This window comes from Symphalangus syndactylus, chromosome 18, assembly GCF_028878055.3.
Source record: "Symphalangus syndactylus isolate Jambi chromosome 18, NHGRI_mSymSyn1-v2.1_pri, whole genome shotgun sequence".
In the NCBI taxonomy this organism is placed as follows: Eukaryota; Metazoa; Chordata; class Mammalia; order Primates; family Hylobatidae; genus Symphalangus; species Symphalangus syndactylus.
This window is the reverse complement of record NC_072440.2, coordinates 15,391,252-15,415,680: the sequence shown is the minus strand read 5'-3', so window position 1 is coordinate 15,415,680 and position 24,429 is coordinate 15,391,252. Positions and strand designations below refer to the sequence as shown.

Genomic DNA, 24,429 nt, shown 5'->3' with positions numbered 1-24,429 from the left:
GGCTCCCGGCCTCTGCAGCCAGCTTGCTGGAATCGACACATGACCTGACCCCCGGCCCTCCCAGCTCATCCTCGCTGTCAGGGAAGGGAGGGGCCTGCCTGCGGGGGGTGTTGCCTTTGCTGACTCACCCTTCCTTGTGAGGTGACCACCCTGGAGGTGGCAGGCAGGGACGCCCGGGCCATGGGCACCATGCTGAAACCACTCCCCTGGCCTGCCACGGCTGGCCCTCCCCATGGTCAGCCAGCTGGGAAGATTCAGGTCTTTAAAAAACTTTTGTAAATGTAATGAAAAATATGTGACCTGGAAATTAATTCCATCCAGATGCAGGGGTCTTTGTTGTGTGGGTGTGTGTTTTATAAATGGCAGAAGATAAAAAACCAAAGGCTGTTTTATGGAGCGAGATGTGAAGGCAGCCAAAGCCGCAGATTGCAATTTTTTCAGTGTATTTTGGGATATTTACTGATTCAAATTCTTTTGGTGTTTCCCAAGCAGTAAACAAAACCTTCTCTGATGGAGGAATCTCACTGAACATCTTCCTGGGGCACAGGAGCAGATCCGTCAGCAGGAAGAGCAGCTGCAGCCAGTGTGGGGATGGAAGTCCCCGTCACCACCCCACCAGGCAGTCACATTTGAGGGTGGAGGAGGAGAGTTCCTGAGGCCAGCAGGCCAGAACGAGACATCGGCTCAGCTGGAAGATGGCCGATGGCCCCTCTGCCAACCTCGTCTAAAAAATGGGAGTATGGCCTGCTGGGCGCAGTGGCTCACATCCGTAATCCCAGCACTCTGGGAGGCCGAAGAGGGTGGATCACCTGAGGTCAAGAGTTTGAGACCAGCCTGACTAATATGGAGCAACCCTGTCTCTACTAAGAACACAAAATTAGCTGGGCGTGGTGGCGGGCACCTATAATCCCAGCTACTTGGGAGGCTGAGGCAGGGGAATTGCTTTAACCCGGGAGGCGGAGGTTGCGGTGAGCTGTGATTGTGCCATTATACTCCAGCCTGGGCAACAAGAGGGAAACTCAGTCTCAAAAAAAAAAAAAAGAGAGTATGGAGCCCATTGGCAGGAGTGGCCTTGGGTCCATGAGACAAGGTGGATGACTCTGGCGACTAAGGTATGGGCTCAAGAAGTCAAGGCTGTGTGAATTCAAATCCCAGCTCAGCAAAATTCTCTCTGTGATTTTGGGCAACTGAGCTTCAGTTTCCTTGTCTGTGAAATGGGGATACCTAGACCCCCTACTTCATGGTGTAACTGTGAGGCTGTGAGATAACACGAGGGCCTGGAGAGAGACAGACCCCTGGAATGCTGGCTCGTGTGATTAAGGCACAGAGAGAGTGCTGAATAGGTCTAGACCCAGAGAGGCAAAGTGCCTTGCCCAAGGTCACACAGCAGGATCGAGGTTGTCTAGGGCAGTGGCGGTGTGTGGGCTTTGGGCCTGGATATACCTGGTGAAGCAGAGTCTGTTACTATCAAAATGCCACTGCGCCTGGCTGAGGGCGTTCCCAATAGGGTCAATCCCTCTGTCTCTCCTCACCCCACTGGTAACAGGCTTGGACAAGTGATGTGCTTTGGCCAATGAAACATGAGCAAAAATGCTGTGGCCACTTCTGAGCAGAAGCTTAGAGACACGACGTGTGTGGCTTCACCACTGCCTTCTCCCTCTACCGCGGGGCCATCCTGCCCGGGATGGGAGCTGCTTCTCCGGCCCCATCACAGAATGCTTTAGATGTAGAACCAGAGAGCCCAAGAAGGACCCAGAGTACGAGCCAAAAAGAAGCCTTCGCTTCTCAAGCTCCCGGGACCTCTGAGGGTGCTCCTCCCCTCGGCATAACTAAGCCCAGGATGACCGATACGGCTGACCCAAACCCTGCTGTGTCCCCTGTGTGCTGTGTGGCTGCAGGCAGGGCTTCACCCTCTCTGAGCCTCAGCCCTAGTGAACGGGGCTAGTGGAAGGTCTTCATAGATAACAGATGGAGGGTGTCAGCGTGAGTCAGGCCCCTCGTGTTGGAGGAAGTCCTCATAAGTGTTCATTCACTTCCATCCCCTGGGGAAGGGCAAAGCTTTGGGGGTCAGAGGTTTCACGCATGGCCAAGGGAGGGACAACAGTCCATGCCTGCACATGCTAGGCCTTTGGGTGCACTGTTCTGTCCTCCTAGAGTCCCTCCCCACCTCCCACCCCCTGTGGCCCATCTGCTTGGTGAAGGAACGCCCATGCATCGTGGGAGATGCCACTCCCAGCCACCTCCTCCAGAGAGACTTTCCCTGTCCCCAGAGAGAACTGACCACATCCCCCGCACGCCCTGGCCCACCACGACCCCCACACAGAGGCTTCCACAGATTGCTCAGGGACCTGAGGCTGAGTCGCCATTGCTGGTGTCTGGAGTGCCCTGGCATGGGAAGGAGGGCAGCACACTTCTCACCATGTCAGGGCCCCTGCCCCACCCCTCTCTCCGCAGTCCCTCTATGGCCCATGTGGCTGGAAGCGGGCATCTCGCTGTGGCGGTGGGCTTGGCGAGGCTGCTTCCTCTCACTCTGCCTTCCTGCCAGGCAGCCAGAACCAAAACAAACCATTCTGTTCCTCCAGAAAAATACAAATAAATAAGTCATCAGAAGCGCTCTCCTTTTCCCTGTCACCAGCCCCGCCTCCTGGCTGTTTCACCAGCAGGGAGGGCTGTGGAGGGGCGGGGGTGGGGGGGAGGGGCGATGGGGGAGGACCAGGAGCTCTTGCATCTGCATAAAGCCCCTTCCCGGAGTCGCGTTGGCCTGGTCCATCTAGATGGGCTGCTGGTGAGTGCTAACCTGTCTAGGATACTGGAACATCCAGCCTCGTAGGTGGGATCTGGTGTGGTCACCAATGGCACACAAGTCCTGGCCTTCTAGATGCACCAAAGGGTGGCAGAACCAGGGCTCCAGAGCTCCTCAGATCTTGACACCAGTTGTTATCACCCATGTGGTCTGGGACAGGTGACTTCTCCAGCCTGGGCCCCAGCCCCTCCTTCCTCCCATGGTGAGGATTAATGGGCACCATAGGTGTCTTGCCCAGAGGAGCCTGTGATATCGTGTGGCCAGGGCCCCAAATACAGGACAGGCACAGAGGTGGACTCTACCTGGGTCCCCCTGCACACACAGGCCCTCTCCAACCCATCCAATGACCCGGGACTTCAGCCCTGCGTCCTGCTCCCCAAGGCTCATCCTCAAGTCACCCTCTGCCACTGGTCCAGCCCCACCTGGACACCAGGCCCTACTTCAGCTCCCTGAGCTTGGGTCCTCTCCCCAAGGTCCTTGAAACTGGGCAGCTGGGAAGAGGCTTCCATGGCCCCTGACCCGAGTTCTTGATCTCCCCTCAGTGGGATCCAGATCTGGCCTAGGCCACCCTCATGCCTCCTGCTCCTGCAGACACTCTAGGTCCTCCGGGGCCTTGTCCCAAGCATGGCCTATGCAGCACCAAGCCATTTAAAGCCCTCCAGGGACCCTTGATGGCCTCAGAAGAAAGTCTAACCACCCTAGCCCCCAGGCTAGACAAGACCCCCGGTCCCCCTGCCTCCACCAGCTGTTTCTTCCCTGGTTCCCCTTGCTCTTCCACTGGGCTGCAGAGAATTCTGCCCAAAAGTGCTCTTTCCTCTGGGCTGTGGGGCTCCCAACTTCTTTTTTTTTTTTCTTTTTTGAGACAGAGTCTCGCTGTCACCCAGGCTGGAGTGCAGTGGCGCGATCTCGGCTCACTGCAGGCTCCGCCCCCCGGGGTTCATGCCATTCTCCTGCCTCAGCCTCCCGAGTAGCTGGGACTACAGGCGCCCGCCACCTCGCCCGGCTAATTGTTTTTTGTATTTTTAGTAGAGACGGGGTTTCACTGTGTTAGCCAGGATGGTCTCAATCTCCTGACCTCATGATCCGCCCGCCTCTGCCTCCCAAAGTGCTAGGATTACAGGCGTGAGCCACCGCGTCCGGCCCACCTTCTTAAACGCTGTCAGATCTCGAGAATCAAGCACCACGCCTCCCTCCGCAGGAGCACCTATGACAGGAGAAGCCTGGGGGAGGAGAAGGAGCTGCGTCCTCCTCTGTGTGGGCTCCATACTCACAGCTATGGAGAGGGAAGGTGGCGAGAAGATCACTGGAGAATGACAAGGGATGGGATCTCCCTAGGGCAGCAGCTTAACTGGAGATGATTCTGTGCCTCCGCATTTGGCACTGTCAGGAGCCATTGCGGGTTGTCACTGGGGAGGAGGTGCACCGGGTCAGTGGAGGCCATCGGGATGCTTCTAAACATCCCACAATGCACAGAGTGTGCCCCACCATGGAGGATGACCTGGCCCCAAATGTCAGTGGTGCTGGGGTGGGATCCCCACTCAGGGGGCCTCTCCTCAGTAGGATCTGCCTCTGTTGGTAGAAGCTCCAGAATGACTAAAGTGATTCCAGACCATCTGGGTTGGCTGCTGGCTCCACCACTAACCGCTGCCTTCATCAGGCAAGTGACTCAACTGCTCTGTGCCTCCCCTTCCTCATCTGTAAAATGGGCTGAGGATGGGCTGCCAGGTAGCTGCAGCGGCATGATGAGGTTGAGTGCAGAGACTCAGCTATATTATGTGCTCCATAAACACTTTCGAGGGCTAAAGATTAAAAATGTAAGTTAAAGTTCTGATCCTCAATACTCCCATTCTCCCCAGGGGAAGGCCTTTATTTTGCAGCCCAACTCTTCATCAGCAGCCGCCAGGACCCCCTGTGCTGCTGGAGTGGAGTGTTCCGTGTGAAATCCTGTGCAAATATGCAGATTATAGAAACTTGTGGGCTTCAAAATGAGGATCCCAGACACCAGTCACCAGACCTTGGAGGAGTCTGGTTGTTTTGCCAAGCCTTGTCTGGCGTTCGGCCAGAACTTGCAGCATGACAGGGTCCTCACCCGAGTCCTGGCACTACCCTCGTCTCTCAGGGAATTCGTTCCTTGTCTTATACAAGGCTTGGGTCAAATCCCAGAACTGACTGCAGCCCTGATATGATGGACAGGGCTTGCTGAGTGACTTCACACACAGAATTATTCTAAGGGCTGAGCAGATGGCGAGAGATTCAGGGGAAGCACCCGTGCATTTGAGGAAGGAAGGCTGGGGAGCTGGCCTAGGTGGGAGGTGGGGAGATTTGGAACAGGCGGCTTCCCCCTGAGTGAATGCAGCATGGTGGCAAAGCCCTTCAGCCCCAACATCAGACAGAGATCGAGGCTCACACTCGCAACCCACCGCCTCCCTTCAACAAACGCCCCTTTCAAAAAGATTTTTCCTTATCATGAAAAAATACATCTGCCCCAAAACTCAGCCTCATGCTTATTGGGAAAATGATTTGAAGCATCACATTAAAATCAGAAGAAGAAGCCTGACAATTCTAAAGACTGTTTTAGAAGCACTAGCCAACACAATTGGACAAGAAAAAGAAGTGAGGCACAAAAACGGCAAGGTAGGGCAATAAAATTATCATTGTTTACAAGTGGAATAATTGGAAACCTAAGAGAATCAACTGAAAAAAAATAAGAAATTTCAGTAAGGTGGCTGAATGCAAAATCCCTATCTCAAAATCATTGCTTTTATCAACATTCATATCTCAAAATCATTGCTTTTATCAACATTCATATCTCAAAATCATTGCTTTTAACAATACTCAGAGGATATAGTGGAAGGAAAGACCCAACAGCAACATAAAAAGAAATAACTAGAAATAAATGCAAAATATATGTCTAATATCTATATGAAGAAAACTCTAAAATGCTATGAAAGAAAATCTGAACAAATGGAAAGACATTTGTATGGAAATGTTCAACATCATAAAAAGTCAATCCTTGGATTAACCTATGAATTCAATACAATCTCTGTAAAAAATACTAACTGGATTTTTTGCGGGGGGAAGTAGGGGTACTACACAGCTAATTCTAAAGTTTGTACGACAAGAGAGCCAGGAGGAGCCCACTAAGGCATTAAAACATATTAAAAGTCACAGTGGTTAACACAGTGAGGCACTAGTGTATAGCCAGAGCAACTGAAGCCAACTGCATATCACACTCTACCTCAATACTCAGATTTCGTATATTAAGGTATTTGGTAAGTTTGCATTTCATATTGGGGGAACAGAGATGGCCAATTTAATAAATGGTGTTGGAATAACCAGCTACCCATTTTGAAAAAAGAATAATAAAGTTTAATTCCAACTTTAAAACTTTCATCAAAGTAAATTCCAGAGAGCTCAACTACTTAAAGACAAAATATTAAAACGTAAAATAATTAGGAGAAAACGTGGTATTTTTAATGACCTCAGAGCAGGAAATGCCTTTCTTAGTATGATGCAAAAGCCAGAAGCCATAAAAGAAAAAAAAAAGGATAAATGTGTTTACATAACAAAAATTAAGCATGAGGAAAAAGCAGTATAAAGTCAAAGTCACATTGAGGAAACATTTGTATGGAAACATTCAACAATGAGAAGATGGGAAGATGTTTGCAACTCATCATATTTCCTTCATATATGAAAAGCACCCATAAATAAATAAGAAAAAAACAAAAAATTCAATAGAAAAATGACAGAAGACATAAACAGCTAGCTCACGGTAAAAGAAATACAAATGTCTCTCAGGCATGTGAAAAGATGGCCAGCTTCACTCATAATAGAGAAATGCATGCTGTTTTGAAACTCCATGACTCTACTTAGCATGTTCTCATTGCTTTTCTATCAGCAAACTCTCTCTTTCTCCACATCTGCGGTCCCCTCCATCAGGCCCCTGATCCCAGTGTATTTTAATCACCTTAAGGAAAAGAACTGCATGGGATTAATCTCTGGGTCAATGGTATCAATCAGTATTTGTTAAATGAATGAAGAATGAATGAAGGAACCCGGTGGATTATGGGCCCAGGCGCCTTCTACGCCTGAAAGCTTTCCACATCCTTAACCTCACTTAGCTTCTATGGTAACCCTGCAAAGTGAGTATTCTATGTCCCTTCCTTCTTCCCTCCCTCCTTCCCTCCCTCTTTCTTTTCTTTTTATCACTCTTGTCACCCAGGCTGGAGTGCAATGGCACCATCTCTGCTCACTGCAACCTCTGCCTCCTGGGTTCAAGTGATTCTCCTGCCTCAGCCTCCTGAGTAGCTGGGATTACAGGCACCTGCCACCACGCCCCACTAATTTTTGTATTTTTAGTAGAGATGGGGTTTCACCATGTTGGCTAGGCTGGTCTCGAACTCCTGACCTCAGGTGATCCACCCGCCTCATTCTCCCAAAGTGCTAGGATTACAGGTGTGAGCCACCGCACCCGGCCTCTGCGTCCATTTCTCAGCTGAGAAGGTTGAAGCTTAGAAGGCACAATGGGCCAAAAACCCTGGTCATCCAAAGACTCTCCCAGACTCCTTCCAGGCCCACCCAACCTTATAGTGGTTGTCCAACTGCCTCCCCAGGGGACAGGATTTTGGGAGGCAGGTTGCCTTGCCCGGGGCCCGAGGCAGTGGGGTTGCACCCCCAGAGTGGCACTCACTTGTGCATGTAACCCTCGGAGCTGGCCGTGAGGTTCGCCTGCATCACCGCCTGGAACTCCGTCTCGTTGCAGCAGTATTTGAAGACCGTGTTGTTATGGTGACAACAGAGGATGAAGGTCTTGTTGTCTGAGAGCCGGGGGCAGTGGAAGCCGAAGTGGTAGCGGCCTTTGTGGTCTGTGTACGGTTCACAGACCCGGAAATGTGCAGACAAGACTGGAAGACAGGAGGTCACCAGGCTCAGAGGGGTCCCTCACCAGTCCATGGGTTCTGCCAAGAGGCAGGGGGACTGGCCGGCCTCTTCTCGGGTCCTGCCTGCTTCTTCCCTCCCCTGGATGCCTTTGTGGTCCACCGTGAGCCTCACCTCTGGGTTCCCATTACCCCCAGCCTCCCAGCCCTGGTTACACTCTCTGTGTCACCCAACTGGCTGGTCCTGGAGGGCAGGGCTGGCTCTCCTGCTTTGGTGAACATACTTGACAGGCAGCAGTCACTCAATTAGGAAATCAGCCTTAACTGAGCACCTACTGTATGCTTCACAGACCCATCTCATTTAACTCACACAGCCAAGCAAGTTTGAGATCCCACTTTACAGATGGAGAAACTGGGGCTCAGAGACCTAAGGTGACTTGCCCGAGCTGATAAGTGTTGCAGGGGCAGGAATGGAACTCAGGCCTGGATTCAAAGTTTGGGGCCCTCTCCAGTCTTGGATCACTAGCTCTCTGTTCCGAGGTGGGCCGCGGTGGACCTGTTGCTAAGCCCAGGCTGGCCCGGGTGGTGGCTGGCATAGGTGCAAGGACTTCTTGGGTACCTCTTGTGTCAAAAACAGCAGATCCTCCGTTCCTTCGTTTCTACTAAACTAGTACCCTAGGCCCCAAAGTCCCCAAGGGCCTGCCTCAGTCACCCCCACCTCACGGTGGTAGCTCCGCCTTGGCCTGGAACCCTCCCACCGCTCTGCTCAGGGGCGGAGGCCGCTATTCAGCCATCAATGCTACCGCAAACCCAGGATGGTGTTAACAGGACTGAAAATCTGAACAAATATAACAATGGAAAAAACCTAGAGCCCGCTGTCTCAGGCTTAATTAGTATCTTCATAAAAGAGATCGCTGTATCTAATTTGTATCGCTGAAAAGGGGCTTCGCTGGCTGAATACATTCCTTCAACCACAAAGGCAGTGGCTTTGCAGGAGCTCCTCCAGCTCGTTGAAAGCTCTGTGTCTGCTGAGAGGTTATTAGGCTGCAGCCCACACAGCTCCCCGCCTGCCCACCCGGGGCTGCCGCAGGGGAGTCCCAGCTGGGCTGGGCTGGGCAGATGGGCAGGTGGCCTTCACGCGCCGGGGTGCTGAGGCTTCCTCGGGCGGGGGGTATGAAATTCCACACCCCTTCCCCCACAGACAGCACCCTCTTCTGTGGGGATGGGCATGACCACGTGAGAGAAAGCTCTCAGCTTTTGGGGAACCACGGGAGCTCTCCAGGCCCCCTTATCTTCCTCAAACTTAAGAAAGAAGAAGACCTCCTCTGGGGATGCAGAGGTTATTAAGGGAGCCCCAAGTAGACAACTGTCTCACTCTATCTCATTTATTCCCATCGTACAGGGGAGAAAACTGTGGCTCAGGGCAGCAGTTCCCAAAGTGTGGCCCCTGATCGGCCTCGAGGGCATCCCCGGAGGGCTTGTCAGAAATGCAGATTCTCAGGCCACTGGGCTTCTGAATCAGAAGCTCTGGGGTAGGCCCCGCCATCTGTCCTGGCAAGCCCTCCAGGGGATGCTGATGGGCTTGGGTTTGGGACCCACTGGCCTAGTGGCAAGGGGCAGAGGCAGCTGGCCAGTTCCGGCCACCGTCTGGGTCACACTGCCCAGGTCAGTGAGGAGGCCCTGCTCACGCTCAGGGTGTGGGCAGTTGGAGAGGGACCAGGCACACTCACACTGCTGGTCAGAAAGTCTAGCTTAGGCCCTGGGACTGGCCCGTGAGGCTACCACAGGACTCAGGGAGGGAAGGGACGGAGCGGTAGGGCAGCATGGAGGAGGCAGCCTTTGAGCTGGGCCTCTAGGGACTGGGAGGAGCCCGATATGCAGAGATGGGGGGGCCAGGGAGGGCAGGCCCGGCGAGGTTAGGGGATGTGGAAGGGTCCTGCCCATTACCAGCACCCAGCTCACCCGGCCACCACTGGGCGGTCAGCGCCATGGGCTGTGGCCATTTGGTAATGATGAGGCCTCCCCGGCTGCCTTCCCGGAGCCAACAGAGCCCTGGGCTGGGAGCCAGGACAACCGGGTGGGAGTCCTGGCATGAGGCCGCCTGGGCCATCGTGACCTCTCTGGCTTCCTCCCCTCACTGATGAAAGACTCATGGTCTCCAAGGGGGGTTGGGGGCTCCCAGGAGTGTGTTGTAAACAGCAAGGCGCAGCACCCACCTAGAGAAAGAGGCTGTGCGTGCACTAGGGGCAGTAAAGGGCAGTAAAGGGCAGCATCCATGGGCTTCTGCTCTGGGGCACGGCGTGACTCCAGGCCGAGGGACACTCGGCCCAGCAGAGCAGGGACGCGAAGGAGAGAGCCGCGTTTTGGGCCCCCAAGCCTCAACCACGAACGCACCCCTGTGTGCACAGCTCCATGTAACTCCTGCATCTGGATGGTCCTCACTCACTGGCTGGCCCCTCCCCTGAAGGGGTGACCTCGGGCAGGCTGCTTTCCTTCTGAGTGTCTCACCTTCCTCATTTGTAAAATGGGCTGAGTGGGTCCGTCCTCCAGGTGAGCCAAAGCATGGGAAGCATCTGGGAAGGGGAGAGCAGCTGGGTGGCCCCCAGACCCCTGGCCTGGGCGTGGCTTCGGCTTTGCTGTCCGGGGAGCCCTGCCAAGCACCCCCAGACACCCTCATAGCCTCCCTCTGAGCTGCCCCCAGCAAAGGGGCAGGGGCTGAAAACCACCAGGCTGGTGTCAGTGACCCTGTTAGAGCATGCGGGCATGAGGAAGTACAGACAGACACAGAGACAGAGACAGAGACACAGAGACAGAGAGATGGAGACAGAGACAGAAAGAGTCAGAGAAAGACAGAGACACAAAGAGAGACAGAAAGAGACAGAAAAAGACAGAGGCAGACAGAGACAGAGACACAGAGAGACAGACAGAGACAGAGAGACAGACACACAGAGACAGAGACAGACACACAGAGACAGATAGAAACAAAGACAGAGAGACAGAGACAGACACAGAGACAGAGACGGACACAGAGACAGAGACAGAGAGATGGAGACAGAGACAGAAAGAGTCAGAGAAAGACAGAGACACAAAGAGAGACAGACAGAGACACAAAGAGAGACAGAAAGAGACAGAAAAAGACAGAGGCAGACAGAGACAGAGACAGAGACACAGAGAGACAGACAGAGACAGAGAGACAGACACACAGAGACAGAGACAGACACACAGAGACAGAGACAGACACAGAGACAGACACAGAGACAGACACAGAGAGACAGAGACAGAGACAGAGAGACAGAGACAGAGACAGAGAGACAGAGACAGAGACGGACACAGAGACACAGAGAGACAGAGACAGAGAGACAGAGACAGACACAGAGACATAGAGAGACAGACAGAGACAACGACAGAGAGACAGAGAGAAACAGACAGACAGACAGACACAGAGACACGGAAAGACAGAGACAGACAGAGACAGACAGACAGAAACAGAGACAGACATGGAGACACAGAAAGACAGAGACAGAGAGACAGAGAGACAGAGAGACAGAGACACACAGAGAGAGACAGAGACCCAGAGACACAGAGACACAGAAAGACTGAGGGAGAGGAAGCCGGAGAGCCGGAGGGGGCTCCTTGCTGGGAGCAGGCTCTGGCTGGGGAGCAGGGCTGCCCTTGAACTTGGGCTCTCAGCTCTAGCTGGGAGGAGCACAGGACTTAGTTTGTGCTCGTCCTTGTAACTGAGAGAGCAGGAGCCCACCTGTGACCTAAACTGGGATCCCAGGGACAGCCCAGGAGACTGGTCGGGCTAGAATCTGCTAACTGCCTTGTCCCAGGCAAGTCAGGTCCCTCTCCAAGCCTCAGTTTCCTCATCTATAAAATGAGATGACTGGGACACTGCCTAACTTTGTCTTGCAGGGGCAAAGGAGAGAATGCGAGTCAGGGCTTCTCCGGAGGGTCCTGGCAGCCAGCTGAGCTCCCACGGGAAGTCCCAGGGCTGCAGTGCACAGTAGAGACAGACAGACAGACAGACAGACAGACAGACAGAGACCAACCACACAGCAACCAACATCAGCTGCTCACCAGAGGGGTGCCAGTAAGGTGGAGGACAAAAGGCAAGCCTCTGCGCGCCCCCCAGAACCCCAGATGGGCCAGCACGAATCTCAGGAAGAGACCACATCCCCCATGCTGCCCCCGCCCCCAGCATCCACGGAGGTTTTACCTGCAGAAAACAGCAACGAGAAGAGGACGGCGAGCACGTTCAAGGACTGCTGGCCACAACTGGTCATCGTCTGGCTTGCATTGATCCGTCCAGAGCTGCCTGTTTAATGAGAGCCAGGAGAGGCTGGGTGTGGGCTGTCTCGCCTGACACTGGCTTTGCTGCCCACAGCGGGGGACGGGCAGGTGGGCAGCAGGCAGGACAGCGAGTTTGTTGGGAGCAGGGGCCGGGTGCGGACGATGGAGATGCCGCCATCCAATTTCCTTTCTGGAATGGATGACCTTCCCCCACAAGCCAACTCTCACCTCCTTTTCTTTTCATGGCAAAATGAGACTTAATCAAAGGAGGACGGATGGCTCAGTTGGTAGAAATGACCGGCAGGCAGATGCTGGTGGGCAGGCACCAGAGCTACAGGAGTGAGGATGCCCGGGCTGGCTCGGCCACCTTGAGGAGCTTACAGGACCCAGGTCCCCTGCTGTGTCGCTAAGGTGGAGGGGTTCATGGTGACTTCTATGAACCCCTCCACAAGTATACACGGAGCCAGGCAGCTTCCCAGGCACGAGGCACACAGCAGTGCGTGAAATAGATGCGGTTCCTCCCTGGAGCCCCTGTGTTCTACTCAGGAAGGCTGACAACATGCAAACAAATGAATGTTTAAAATGCTCCAAGCTTCTGAGTACATATCCCAAGGCGCAGAAAACAGGGACTCGAACAGATACGTACACACACCCGTGTTCCCAGCAGCATCCTTCACCTTAGTCAAAAGGTAGAGGCAACCCATGTGCCCATCGAGGGACGGATGGGTCAACAAAAGGTGGCCCATCACACAATGCACATTACTGTCCCAAAACAGGAGGGAAACTGTGATACATGCTACAGCACAGGGATCCTAGAGGGAATTATGTTCATGAACTAGGCGAGGCACAGAAGAACACAGACCACGAGATTCCACCTACATGGGGTCCCTAGAGAAGTCCCATTCACAGGAGATTTGTCATCAGCTCAAAAGTGGAATGGAAGGTGCCAGGGGCTTGGGGGAGGGGGATGGGGAGTGAGTGTTTCATGGGTGCAGAGTTGCAGTTTGGGAAGATGAAAAAGTTCTGGAGCTGCGTGGTGGGGAAGGTCGCACAACACTGAATTTACTCAATGCCACTGACTGTCCACCTAAAAAGGGTTAAAGTACAGTGGCCCACACCACCCAGGCGTTGTAATCCCAGCACTTTGGGAGGCCGAGGCGGGCGGATCACCTGAGGTCAGGAGTTCGAGACCAGCCTGACCAACCTGGAGAAACGCTGTCTCTACTAAAAATACAGAATTAGCCGGGCATGGTGGTGCAGGCCTATAGTCCCAGCTACTTGGGAGGCCAAGGCAGGAGAACAGCTTGAACCCGGGAGGTGGGGGCTGCAGTGAGCTGAGATCATGCCATTGTACTCCAGCCTGGGCGACAGAGCGAGACACCGTCTCAAGAAAAAAAAAAGGAGCGGGGAGGAGTTAAAGTAATAAGTTCTCTGTAATGTATATTTTGCCCCAATAAAAAAAAAATTTTAATATTATGAGGGAAAATAAAGCAAGGTGTGTCTGGAGAGTGGTGCAGAGAATGGTGATGGGGGAGCTGCTTTAGAAGGGTGGTAAGGAGGGCCTCTCTGAGAAGGTGACGTTTGAGTAGACCCTTGAGTGAGGCGGGAGAGGCCATGTGGCTCTCTGGAAGAAGAGTGCTGCAGACAGAGGGATAGCAGGGGCAAAGGCCCTGGGGCGGGTGTGGTGAGGAGGCAGCAGGGTCAAAGGCCCTGGGGTTGGGGTATCAGCAGGGCCACTAGAGACAGGGCTTTGGGCCCTGAGGGGACAGGATTAGCCTATGATCACCCTGTCTCCCATACGAGTTGGAAACGGAGGCTAGGAGAGGCCATCTATGTGCTCTGTGTAACAGCATCGTCCTCCCAGAGCCCCTGTTGCCTGCGTGTATTTGGTGGGAGTGGTAGAGATGAGAGATGGGAGTTGATTTGCTGAGCATCTACTATGTGCCCGGCTCTGGGCCAGAAGAGGTACTGTACCCCATCCTCTCCCTGGTGGCACCCTGTTATGGAATGTGAATTGTGTTCCCCCCAGATTCACATGTTGAAGTCCTAACTCCCAGGACTCAGAAGGTTGACCCTGTTTGGAAATAGGGTCATCACGGAGGTCATTAGTTAAGATGAGGTCATCATGGTGAAGTGGGGTGGCTCCCTAATCCAAGAAGACTGGTGTTTTTACAAAAGGGGACAATTTGGACAAAGAAATACATGTGCAGGGAAGACGCCATGGGAAGATGGAGGCAGAGGTCGGGGTGATGCACGTATAAGCCAAGGAATGCCAAAGATCACCAGCGAACCCCCAGGAACAGATTCGCCCCTACGGCCTCACAAGGACCCCACCCTGCTGACACCTTGACTTGGACTTCCAGCCTCCAGGCTGAGAGAGTAAATTCCTCTTGTTGAAGCTCCTGGTTTGAGGAGCTTTGCTAGGCAGCCCGAGCAAACAGGTACAGCCTCTCATGTGGAGCCTGCTCTGTGGAAAGACTGGGTTGGGTCCACACGAGGAAGCTCACCTGCATACTTGGGGGCAGGGTCTGATGTGAGGATGGTAGGGCCTGGAGAGCCCCGAATCCCACCTGGGTGGGAGACCCTGAGGACCTCCTAGCCGGGCCGAGCCACCCTCCCATCCCCCAGCCCCACCTCCACCATCTGCAGAACAGACTCCCTGCCCGCTCCATCCTGTCCATGCCAGGTGAGGCCCTCCGCCCCCCAGGAGGATGGTTTCAGAGTTGAACACGCAGTGCAGGGATCTGCTGCCAGACCACATGTTTCTGAAAGAACAGCTGGTGGAAGACGATGCGCGGCTCAAAGAAATAAGCCCCTCTGCTTGCCCAGACTGTCCTGGCACCTGCTCTGTCCCTGGGAGCCAGCCAGGGGCTGCCTTGCCCTCCAGAGCTCACAGCCTGGTCAGGGAGAGCAGAGGGGACACCAACCCGCGTCCCAGGGCAGCTCTGAATGCTGCTTTATGGGGGCAGAGTTAGGGCTCTGGGCAGGCAGAAAGGAAAGCCACTCGGACCACCCAGAGGTTGGTGACTTTGGAGCGAGGAGATGGGGCAAAACTCAAGGCCAAACGCACAGCGCTCATGGCCTGGCCCTGGCCTGGGCCCTGCTTCTGCAGGCTTGGTCTCCTCCCCTGTAGCATGGGCATCGCGGTGGGAGCTGGGATGTCAGGTGCTGACCTTGTGAAGTCTGATTTGCCAGAACAAGGGAAGGGACTGTGAGGATGCTAAAATGCTGCTGAAACGCAGGCCCCTAACACTAAGCTTACTCATCTCTTCCTCTGGGGAGGGCCCCCCCCATCCACCCACAGGCCTCTCTGCTCCCACCACTGCCCTGCTCGTCCCTGGGGGCTGTAAGCTGCTTAATTGCTCCGAGCCTGGGCCTCCTCCCGGCCTCCTTCTGGCCCTCCTGGGAGGAGGAGCCGAGGTCAAGCATCCGGGAGTGTTCAGGAATGGACTCCTCCTGGGGAGTCCTGTGGATGAGCTCTGGGAAATGCCCTGTGGGAGTGGAGAGTGACGGGACCTCTGAGATGCCTCCCCCGTGCTCCATTCTACAGATGGGGAAGCCGAGGCCCAATAAGAGTTGAAACAGGTCCCCAGACTCCAGCTCCTCTGCCCTCGTAGGGTGGGGCTGCCCCACTTCTGTGGCTGGGGCTCAGGTCCAAGAGCTGGTACGTTTGTTAAGTGAATGAGGAGGATCTGCCTTAGCCACAGGCCTCGCCCCTGCTCCTGCTGCTCCAACTCCCTACAAAGCCCTGAGTGTACTGGCTGATGTTGGGGGGCTGTTGTTCACCCCAGGGGGCACTCTTCCTTCACCCCTAGGAGTCCAAATCCTGCATCACTTTAGAAGCTGCTTCAGCACTACCTCCTCCAGGAAGCCTGCCATGATTTTATCAGCTGGAAAAAGTTTGCCCCTCCACTGAGGCCTACAGTATTCCATCTCTTCTTTCATTCACGTGTTAATTCATTCATTCATTCACTTATTCTCTCAACATCCACTTGCTGACCTGCACTCGGGGCCAGGCCCTGGGCTGGGCTCCAGGAACACAGAATAGGTGAGTCCCTGCCCTGAGGGAGCACAGGCAAGTGTGCCCAGCAGCCTCCCGTTACGCGATTCTTCCCAGGACCTCTTCTACTAAGCCAAGAGGGTCCTGGCCAGGGCTGGCCCTCAGCCCCCGATCTGCCGAGCAGACCCCACCTCTGCCTTCGCAGACCCAGGGTCCAGAGCTGGAGAGGCCTTTATGCCTCTGGGGGACGGTTCCAGAGATGAACGCACACTGCAGAGATGTGCTGTGAGACAACGTGGTTCTAGGAAAGGACAGTGTGCAGCCTGAAGCCGGGGGCTGGGGCTTAGGAGTTCCACGGACTGGGTGGGAATCCCAGCCCTGCGGGACACCAGCCTTGGGCCCTGAGGCACACCCTGTGGTCATGTGGATTTGCACGCTGCAGGTGTCCCTGCCACAGCACGCTGTGGTTGTACTGGTCCCACGTCCAGCCTGGGCTTTCCTTGGGGGTCTGTTCGGCATCCATGGCCTGGCTGTGCCCCCAACCCCCCAAGTCTGGCCTGAGATGGGCCAATGTGCAATCAAAGCCGCAGCCCTGTATGCTGGACAAAAGCCCCAGGGGCATGTGGGGAACTCTGGATGAAGGGGTCTGGGGGCTTCTGCATGAGGAGGTAGGGGCTGCCCTTACTCCCCAGGCCCCCAAGGCAGCTCAGGGCAAGAGCTGAAATCTGAATCCTCAGTAGAAAGAAGAACCCGCTGTACGTCACGAAAAGTTACCTAAGTAAAAATTCTATTTCTAATGATCTGAGACAGCAAAGCTTAGAAGCCAACCTCCCCATTCCAAGCCAGGTCAGAAAGCTACTTTGGAAACCTCCCCGGACCTTGGGGACCAGCCAGCTGCTGTGATCCCAGTCAGGCTTCCATGAGGCGGCCAGCCTCAGGGCCATGAGTTCAATAGCACCGATGTTCACAAGGCCAAAGCCATCACTTTGGGTCCCTCCGTGGGGTGTGTAGAGGGGGAACTGAGCTCAGGGAGCTCTGATGACGATGGTGTGTGTGGAGGGGACCCGGGCTCAGGCAGCTGTGATGACGATGGTGTGTGCGGAGGGGAACTGAGCTCGGGGAGCTGTGATGATGTTGCCGTGTGTGGAAAGGACCTGGGCTCAGGGAGCTGTGATGATGATGGTGTGTGCAGAGGGGACCTGGGCTCAGGGAGCTGTGATGACGATGGCATGTGTGGAAGGGACCTGAGCTCTGGGAGCTGTGATGACGATGGCATGTGTGGAGGGGACCCGGGCTCAGGGAGCTGTGATGACGATGGGTGTGTGGAGGGGACCTGAGCTCAGGGAGCTGTGATGATGATGGGTGTGCGGAGGGCACCTGGGCTCGGGGAGCTCTGATAATGATGGCGTGTTACACCACTGGGCAACATCACCTGAGGGGCCCCACAAATGAGGCCTGTGGGACACCACTCCAGCAGCCCGAGAACAGGCCTGGAAGGGCGTCCGCCGTCCTCCGTCCTCCTGTGGGCCTTGAGCTGCCTGCCACCTGGGGCTGCTGACTGAGGCTGGCTCACACTCGCAGAGTTCTTGGTGCATCAGGCTGAACCCTGGTATTCACTGCACTGTCTCAGGTGACCCCCATGTCAGCCCGAGGAGGTGGATCACCAAGCTCCCATCTCAGAAGGGGGAAGCTGAGACTCAGGTGAAGTGACTTGCCCAAGGTCACACAGCCACTCAGCAGCAAAGCTCACTCTACCTCCTGGCACTGAAAAAGCTTCTGAGGCCTCCCGAGGACCCCCAGAAAGCACATTTACCATGGACAGGTTAGATTTATCCTCTCAGGTTCTATTTCTCTGAAAATTGTAAACTGCCTAAGATGGTAGTCCGTGGCCAACAACAAAACTCAAGCAACTGGAAGAACCTTCTGGCTGAGTGAGATGTTCCTGAACGCTTGTTGTTTGACCACGGCCAGAATCACGAATCAGGCATGCATCTCTGCGGGCCACCCCTCCGGTCAGCCTGGGACTGCTGCTCCGAGATTCGAAGGTTATTTTTAAACACTGAACTTGGCGAGGCTGGGGAAGGAGAGGAAGGAGGGCACGTGAAGAGAAACAGAGCTGGGAAGATGAATTACACCCCACCAGGAACAGCAACGGATCTGTTTTTGTGTCAGCCAGGTTCGGCAGGGCGGGACGCAGGAGGGCCTGAGGGGCGGGGCTGAGGCCTCAGGCTCCCAGAAGCCTGGACGCTGGCCTGATGCCTGGAGACCCCCCACAGCACTGGGGGCTTCCAGCCAGCCCCTCCTCAGCCCACCACGCCCCACTTCTGGGCACGACCAAGCGCGACACCTCCAGTCCATTGCAGGTCTAAGGCAGCAGGGCTTGGGGGTCGAGCCCTCTGCCTGGGGCCAAGTCCTGGCTCCACCTTCTGTAACCACATCCCATGTGACCTGGGGTGACACATGAGCCTCAGCGTCCTCAGCCCTAGAATGGGAACGAACATCGGCATCTAATTCACCAACTAAAGGAAGTGAGCCTTGGACAGGCCTGGCCACATGCTTCTTGCTGCTGCTGTCTCTGACTCTGCCTCTTCCATCAACCCAAGCCCTAGGCGGCCCCCAGAGCCAGCTTTCCCAAGTACCCACCTAATCACCTACCTGCCCCCTTGGGTTCAAGGCTGCGCTCGCACCTGAGGCCCCTTGTGGCCTGGTCCTGTGGCCATCTTGCCCTCCCTGTTCCTGGAGCTTCAGCCCTCTGGGTCTGTGGTGCCTCTGGGCCTTCACTCATGCCGTTCCCCTATGCTAGGACCACCCTTCCCCTCTCCAAAGCCGCAGCCTGGAGGCTCATCCTGGGTGGCCACCTCTCAGGGCAGCTCGCCCCAGTGATTCTCTCATTCCCCAGGTGAGCTTCTGACACTCTGACCTCCCCTCTCCCCAGGGTGGTCTCGGGCTGTCTGGAGGCCGTGCTAGGGCAGGGGCTGGGTGGGGTTCACCCGGGGCCAGCATGGGCAGGAGCACTCTGTGCAGCCTGCCTGGTTTGTGTCCTAACTTGAGAGTGAGCTGGGAGAACAGGGCTGCCGAGGGTGGCAGAACTGGGACCTCTGCCCCAGGGTTGGCCCTCCTTAGACAAGGGCCACGCTCGGGCCTGAACCCCACAGGATGGAGAACAAAGGACAAGTGGCCTGTTCCCCAAACACATCCCACCTACTTTACGGTCATGGGAGGCAGGAGGCCGACCTTGGGGTGAGGATCAGTCTTGCCCAGCATTCTAGGTGTGAAGCGGCTGGTGGCAGAGCTCAGGAATCTGGGCCTTTGCCCAGCTGCTGCCCCTGGACATCCTTTCCCCACCTTGTATGTCCAAATTGAACCTGCCCATGGGGCCTGGCTCAAGTGCCACCTCATCCACAAGCAGCCCCAGTTGCCCGCCCTCCTGACCCCACTGTTCAGGGAGTGGTTTCTCTCCTGGTCGCCACTCAGGGATCACCTAACGAGTCTCTACTGTGGACCAACAGTGCTGGGCACGGCGGATTCCCACTGCCATGAGCGTTGCAGCCTGGGGGGAGGCGGTCACAGACAGTAGATTACATAATGTTTAGTAATTCTATGTGGGCACGATGATTAGCAGTGGTAGCATTAGCACGGATTAGTAATTCAACAGGGCAGGGCTCTCTGGGGCCTCACCAACAGTCCTGTGGGTAGGCAGCGGCCCAGCAGAAGGGCAGGAAGTATAGATGAGGAGACGGGCTAGCAGCTGCAGAGCACCAAGCCCCGGGTGGAGCATGGCGCCCAATGCTCCCCATTCCTCACCCGTTCCCTTCCCACCCAGCCCTATGCTGCACCCTCAGTCTCCCTGTTACGCAGATGGAGAATGTGGGGCTCGGAGAGGGGACTCAAACCCCAGGGTCTGCTCCTGTGCCCTGTCTCCACGACTCATAAGAGTGTTTACCCCTACGGGCAGCACTTGTGTGCATGCCTGTCTCCACACAGCACACACATGCATACACGTGTGCACATATGTATCATCAGGGATGTTTAACCTCCTCAAGTTTCCCAGTCTCCAGGGCCTTTCCTCAGCAGTGCAGACCTAATCCTGAGTTTGTGAACTTTTGTTTTCAGGACATCCACTTAGAGGTTATGAAATCTCACTCTGAAACGTGAAGTCCAGGAATAAACACTTCTCGAGGCTCCATGCCTGCATATGAAGTGAGATCAAAGCATGTCTTTGTGACCCCTTCATACTTGCAGGAGGAAGCGGCAGGAGAGAACTAGGACATCTTTCCTCGCTGTGCTGGCCAGGACTGAGGCAGCCAGAGTGTATGGCTGGAGAAGGACAGAGAGGCAGCCCATTCACCTGCAGCTGGGGTGCTGGGCTCCACTGCTGACAGCGAGTGAGAAGGGCCAGCACCTCACACCCTAGTAACGGCCAATGTGACCTGAGCCCTGCTGACCCGATGCCTAGCCCTGCAGTGATCACATCCCCGAACCCAGCCCTGCTGAGACCGATTCGTTTTTGCTCATCTCTATGGGCAGCACAGGCCTGACACGTAGTAGGCACTTTATAAACGTGTTAATTGGTTGAATGAACATAGGCAATGATCATCTCCATTTCTGAGATAAATAAACCACAGCTCAGAGACACTAAGTGATTGCCCAGAGCTGGAGGGTGGCAGGTTTGCAATCTGAACCCGGGTTTGCTCAACTCCAAACAGGGTGCTGGGGGCGACCACATAGGCTTTGCAGCGAGTCTCCTTGGCCTTGGATCAGAGCTTTATCACTAACTAGCTGGGTGATCTAGGGCAAGTTACTTCACTGGCTTCAGCTTCCTCATCTGTGAAACCGGAGCTGTGCCCCACCCCTTGCAGGTATACCAAAGATAGAAAGGACCACAACATTAGCAGCTGATCCATAAAGGGTTCTTATCTGATGTCGCCTACTCTACTGTTCCCAAAGCTGATGGTTTAGGTACCAGAGAGGGTCCTGTGTGCCCCTTGGCAAATGAAAGTGTGTTTGAACTCCATGTCTACGTCTGATTTCCCCAGTTCATCTTTCCATGCTTTGCTTGTTCCTTTAGTTGGCACTGATTTCCCTCTGCCTTACCTGTTGGTTTATTGCTTCCCTGCCTAGTACAAGCTCTTCAAGGGTGAGAAATTTTGTGCCTCTGCATCGCCCCACCATGCTTTGCACACAGTTGGTGCTGAATAAATATCTGCTGGCCATAGAGTAGGAAGTCCATTAGCACGCGTTGGCCTGGTTTGTTTTATTGCAAAGAGCAAACTTCCAGATGGGAACAGCAGAGATCCAGGCAGGAGATCTCCTTCAACTGAGACACAGCCTCAAATTTTACAGCCACTACCAGGAGTGACCTTGGGCCATCAGCCCTGGGTGGAAGTCCCTTATTTTAGCCTAGAAACTCAACTCCAGGGCTCTGGTGGGACCGGTCCCCCTGAGTCCAGGGGAGCTGAGGTGGGCCAGCTCACACCCCCTGGGCCCCCACTGTCTCCCTACCAGGCGGGCATACTACTTGTTCCATGGAGCTAGTCTCAGGGTCAGGGCCACGAGGAGAAGCACACTGCCACAAAGGGTGCTGGCCTGGGTGCTGGAATTGGGAAGGCATGCAGGTGACCACCAACCTGGAAACCTCTCCCATCTCCCCAGATCCCTCCCTCAGTGGATAACCATTCCAGTGTATCCCTAACAAGGCTCTTGTCCCTCACTGACACCTTTCCCCGCTGAATCCACCATGCCCCAGCCAGCTGGGCTCTGCGTCCAAGTTACAAACTCAGCTGTTTCAATGTTCCCCCTTTTGAGCCCCTGGCCTGGGCCAGTTCTGCACGCATCAAGTCCTCTGCGTGTGCTACTGTCTTGAATGTTGGAAATAGGCACCACTGTGATCCCATTTTACAGATGAGGAAGCTGAGGCCTGGGGAAGGGGAAACTTGAGCAAGAACACACAGCTGAAAGGGGCTTAGCTGGAAACCCCAACCCTGCTGAAGGCCCTAGAGGCCCCACTGTCCTCCAGGGGGCCACACTGGGTCACAGGGCGAGGAGCTCAGGCCAGACTCAGTTTCCTCCCCTATTAAAGGGAGAGCTCGGCTGAGACAATCGTGGGCCTTCTGCAGCTCAACAACCCTTTGTTTCTCTCTGTCCTCCTAAGTTATTTGGTTGCACCATGGAGATAAAACAACCCCTGGAAATCCCAGAGGCATTTTTTTCCCACTGGAGAAACACAAAAATATCACATGAAGAATGAATCACTTAAAGTGTCAGGGCAGGAAGAGGAAAGACAGGCATGGCGCTCGCCTCGGGGTGGGGGTGGCTCTGGGTTTCTCTTCAGCTCCCTCAGCCTCCCTGGTCCCCAGAACCCCTTCCTCACTGGAGTGAAGAGAAGCCAAAGCCCTGAGCCTCAGTTTCCCAATCTGTAAATGGGGACAACAAACCTACCTTGAAGGGGTATTGGGAGGGGCCAATGCATTCATTTGTTCGTTCGTACGTTCATTCATTCATTCATTCATTCATCTATTCACTTATTTCATACTGGTGTGATGCTGGACTGGGACTGCAGACTCCGAAGTGGGCTGAACAGACCCACCTCACCTCCATGAAGCCAACCAAATGCCCTCCAGGCCATGACTAGGGCATCCTGAGAGCACTCCCTAGGCCTTCTGCAACTCTCAAGCCATGCCGGACCCTGCCCCGAGCCTTTGGCCTTCTCTCCAACCCCTCTCTATGCAAGGCTCTTGACACAAGGACACTGAGGCACAGAGACGGTCAGCAACTTGCTCAAGGTCACACAGCAGGTAGTTAGTAGCACCAGCATCTGTGCACCCCTGCAGGGCTCCTGCCCCTCTCGATCAGAGCCTGCTCCCCGTCTTGCCCCACTGGCATAGCCGTCACCCTGACCCCTCTTCTTCTGTGACTGGGAGTCACTTAGCAGCCTTGCCTGGCTTCTCCCTTAGACCCAGTGCTTAGCCAGGGCAGGGACCCTAGGCCCAGTGTGAAGGAACAGAGGTGCCCCTGCACAATGAGGACCTGGAAACCTCCACAGGCTGCTCCTTACCTGCCGAGCCCTGTGACTGAGGGACCAGAAGCCCCCTCTGCTGGCTGCGATCTCCCTGTGGCTGCTGGCCTCTTCCCCGGCTCCTGGTTGCCACCAACCCTAAACCCCAATAAAAGGAGAGCAACTTGGTCGGGCCTTGTATAGGCAAAAGAGTGTTTTCCAGTGCAGCCTGGCCTGTGTGTGCTGACGAGAATTCAGCGTGCTCCTCGGGGCGGGGAGTCGGGCTAGGGCGCTGAGTCAGCCCTGCAGACGTCCAGCTCCCGCCTGGGCCTAGGGCCGCCACCTCCCAGGCCCAGAATGGCAGTGGCTGCTCCCGCAGTCCCCACGCACTCCAGGCTCTGGTCTTACAGCCTTGTGCATCCTCAGAGCACCAGCAAGAGCCCCATTTTACAGGTGAGCAAACTAGAGACACTCCCTGTGAGATCCCACAGCTAGAAGCAGCAGAGCTGGGGCTTAGACCCAGGCCACCGGGCTCCAGGTCCACACCTCGGCAGATGCTTGGCACAATACATGTGGGTTCCCTCCCGTGGCCCTCAGTCTCTGTTAGGCAATGGAGGTCAGTGATACCACTGCACAAGCCCCTCTGTCCAGCACGGCCCAGCAAGGGGTGTGGGTAAAACAAACGGTCCCCACACCAGCCCGGTGAGGAAGGGTACCTGGAACCCGAGAGCCCACAGAGGGTGTGCAGCACCTGCCTGACTCCAAGCTGGGCTGACCTTCCTGCTGTTGCCCCCCTACCCCTGGCCTGTCCCCACCTAGCAGCAGAGGGTCCTCCTTGCCAGTAGGAATGGGGTGGGGATGGGGCAGGAACGGGGAGGGGGATGCCCACACCTGCCACTGTTCAAAACACATCAGTGGCTTCCATGACCATCTGGACACAGCCCAGGGGCCTGGCTGGCCTCTGCAGCCACACTTCCTGGCTGCCAGGCAACCCCCCAGCCCATGGCCATCTCCCACCCCTGGGCCATCATGCATCGTGGTACCTCGGCGGCGCCCTTGGCTGCCTTCTGGGTGGCATTTAAACACAGCCATAAAGGAGGCCAGCCCTCCTCTGCCTCCCACCCATCCCTGGAAGCCTGCCCATCCTGAGCCAGGCCAGAAATAAACCTCCTTTTTCCATTCCTTTCGGTGGACAGAGAGCAAGTTCAGACTGGTCTGGGTGCCCCTTATCTAGCCACGGTCCCAACAATGGCAGCCCAGAGCGATGGGTGCCATGATGGGAAACCAGGGGGCTGTGGGTGCCCAGAGTGCCTGACGCAGCCTGATGGGGTAAAGGGCCGGGAGTGGGGGTGGTATTTATTTAATCTTCATGATTAGGAGGGGCTGTGATTATCCCCAATTTACAGATGCGGAAACTGAGGTGCAGAGTTTCAGTAACTCATCCTGGGCCACCTGGCTGGGG

General features: G+C 55.2%; 1 protein-coding gene across 3 annotated transcripts in view; it reads right to left on the bottom strand.

Annotated features, from left to right (window-relative positions):
- Positions 1–24,429, bottom strand: part of SHISAL1 (shisa like 1) — a 156,918-nt gene that overhangs the window by 46,079 nt on the left and 86,410 nt on the right. For 2 of the 3 annotated variants that reach the window (XM_055254029.2, XM_055254028.2), the window contains exons 2-3: positions 11,900–11,998; positions 7,494–7,707 (exon numbers count right to left, since the gene is read on the bottom strand). In XM_055254029.2, coding sequence (XP_055110004.2) covers positions 7,494–7,707; positions 11,900–11,966 — 281 coding nt within the window. In that variant the 5' untranslated portion in view covers positions 11,967–11,998. Of the gene's footprint in view, positions 1–7,493; positions 7,708–11,899; positions 11,999–23,027; positions 23,050–24,429 lie in introns of those variants that run through there. The other variant, XM_055254030.2, reaches the window with a different exon arrangement.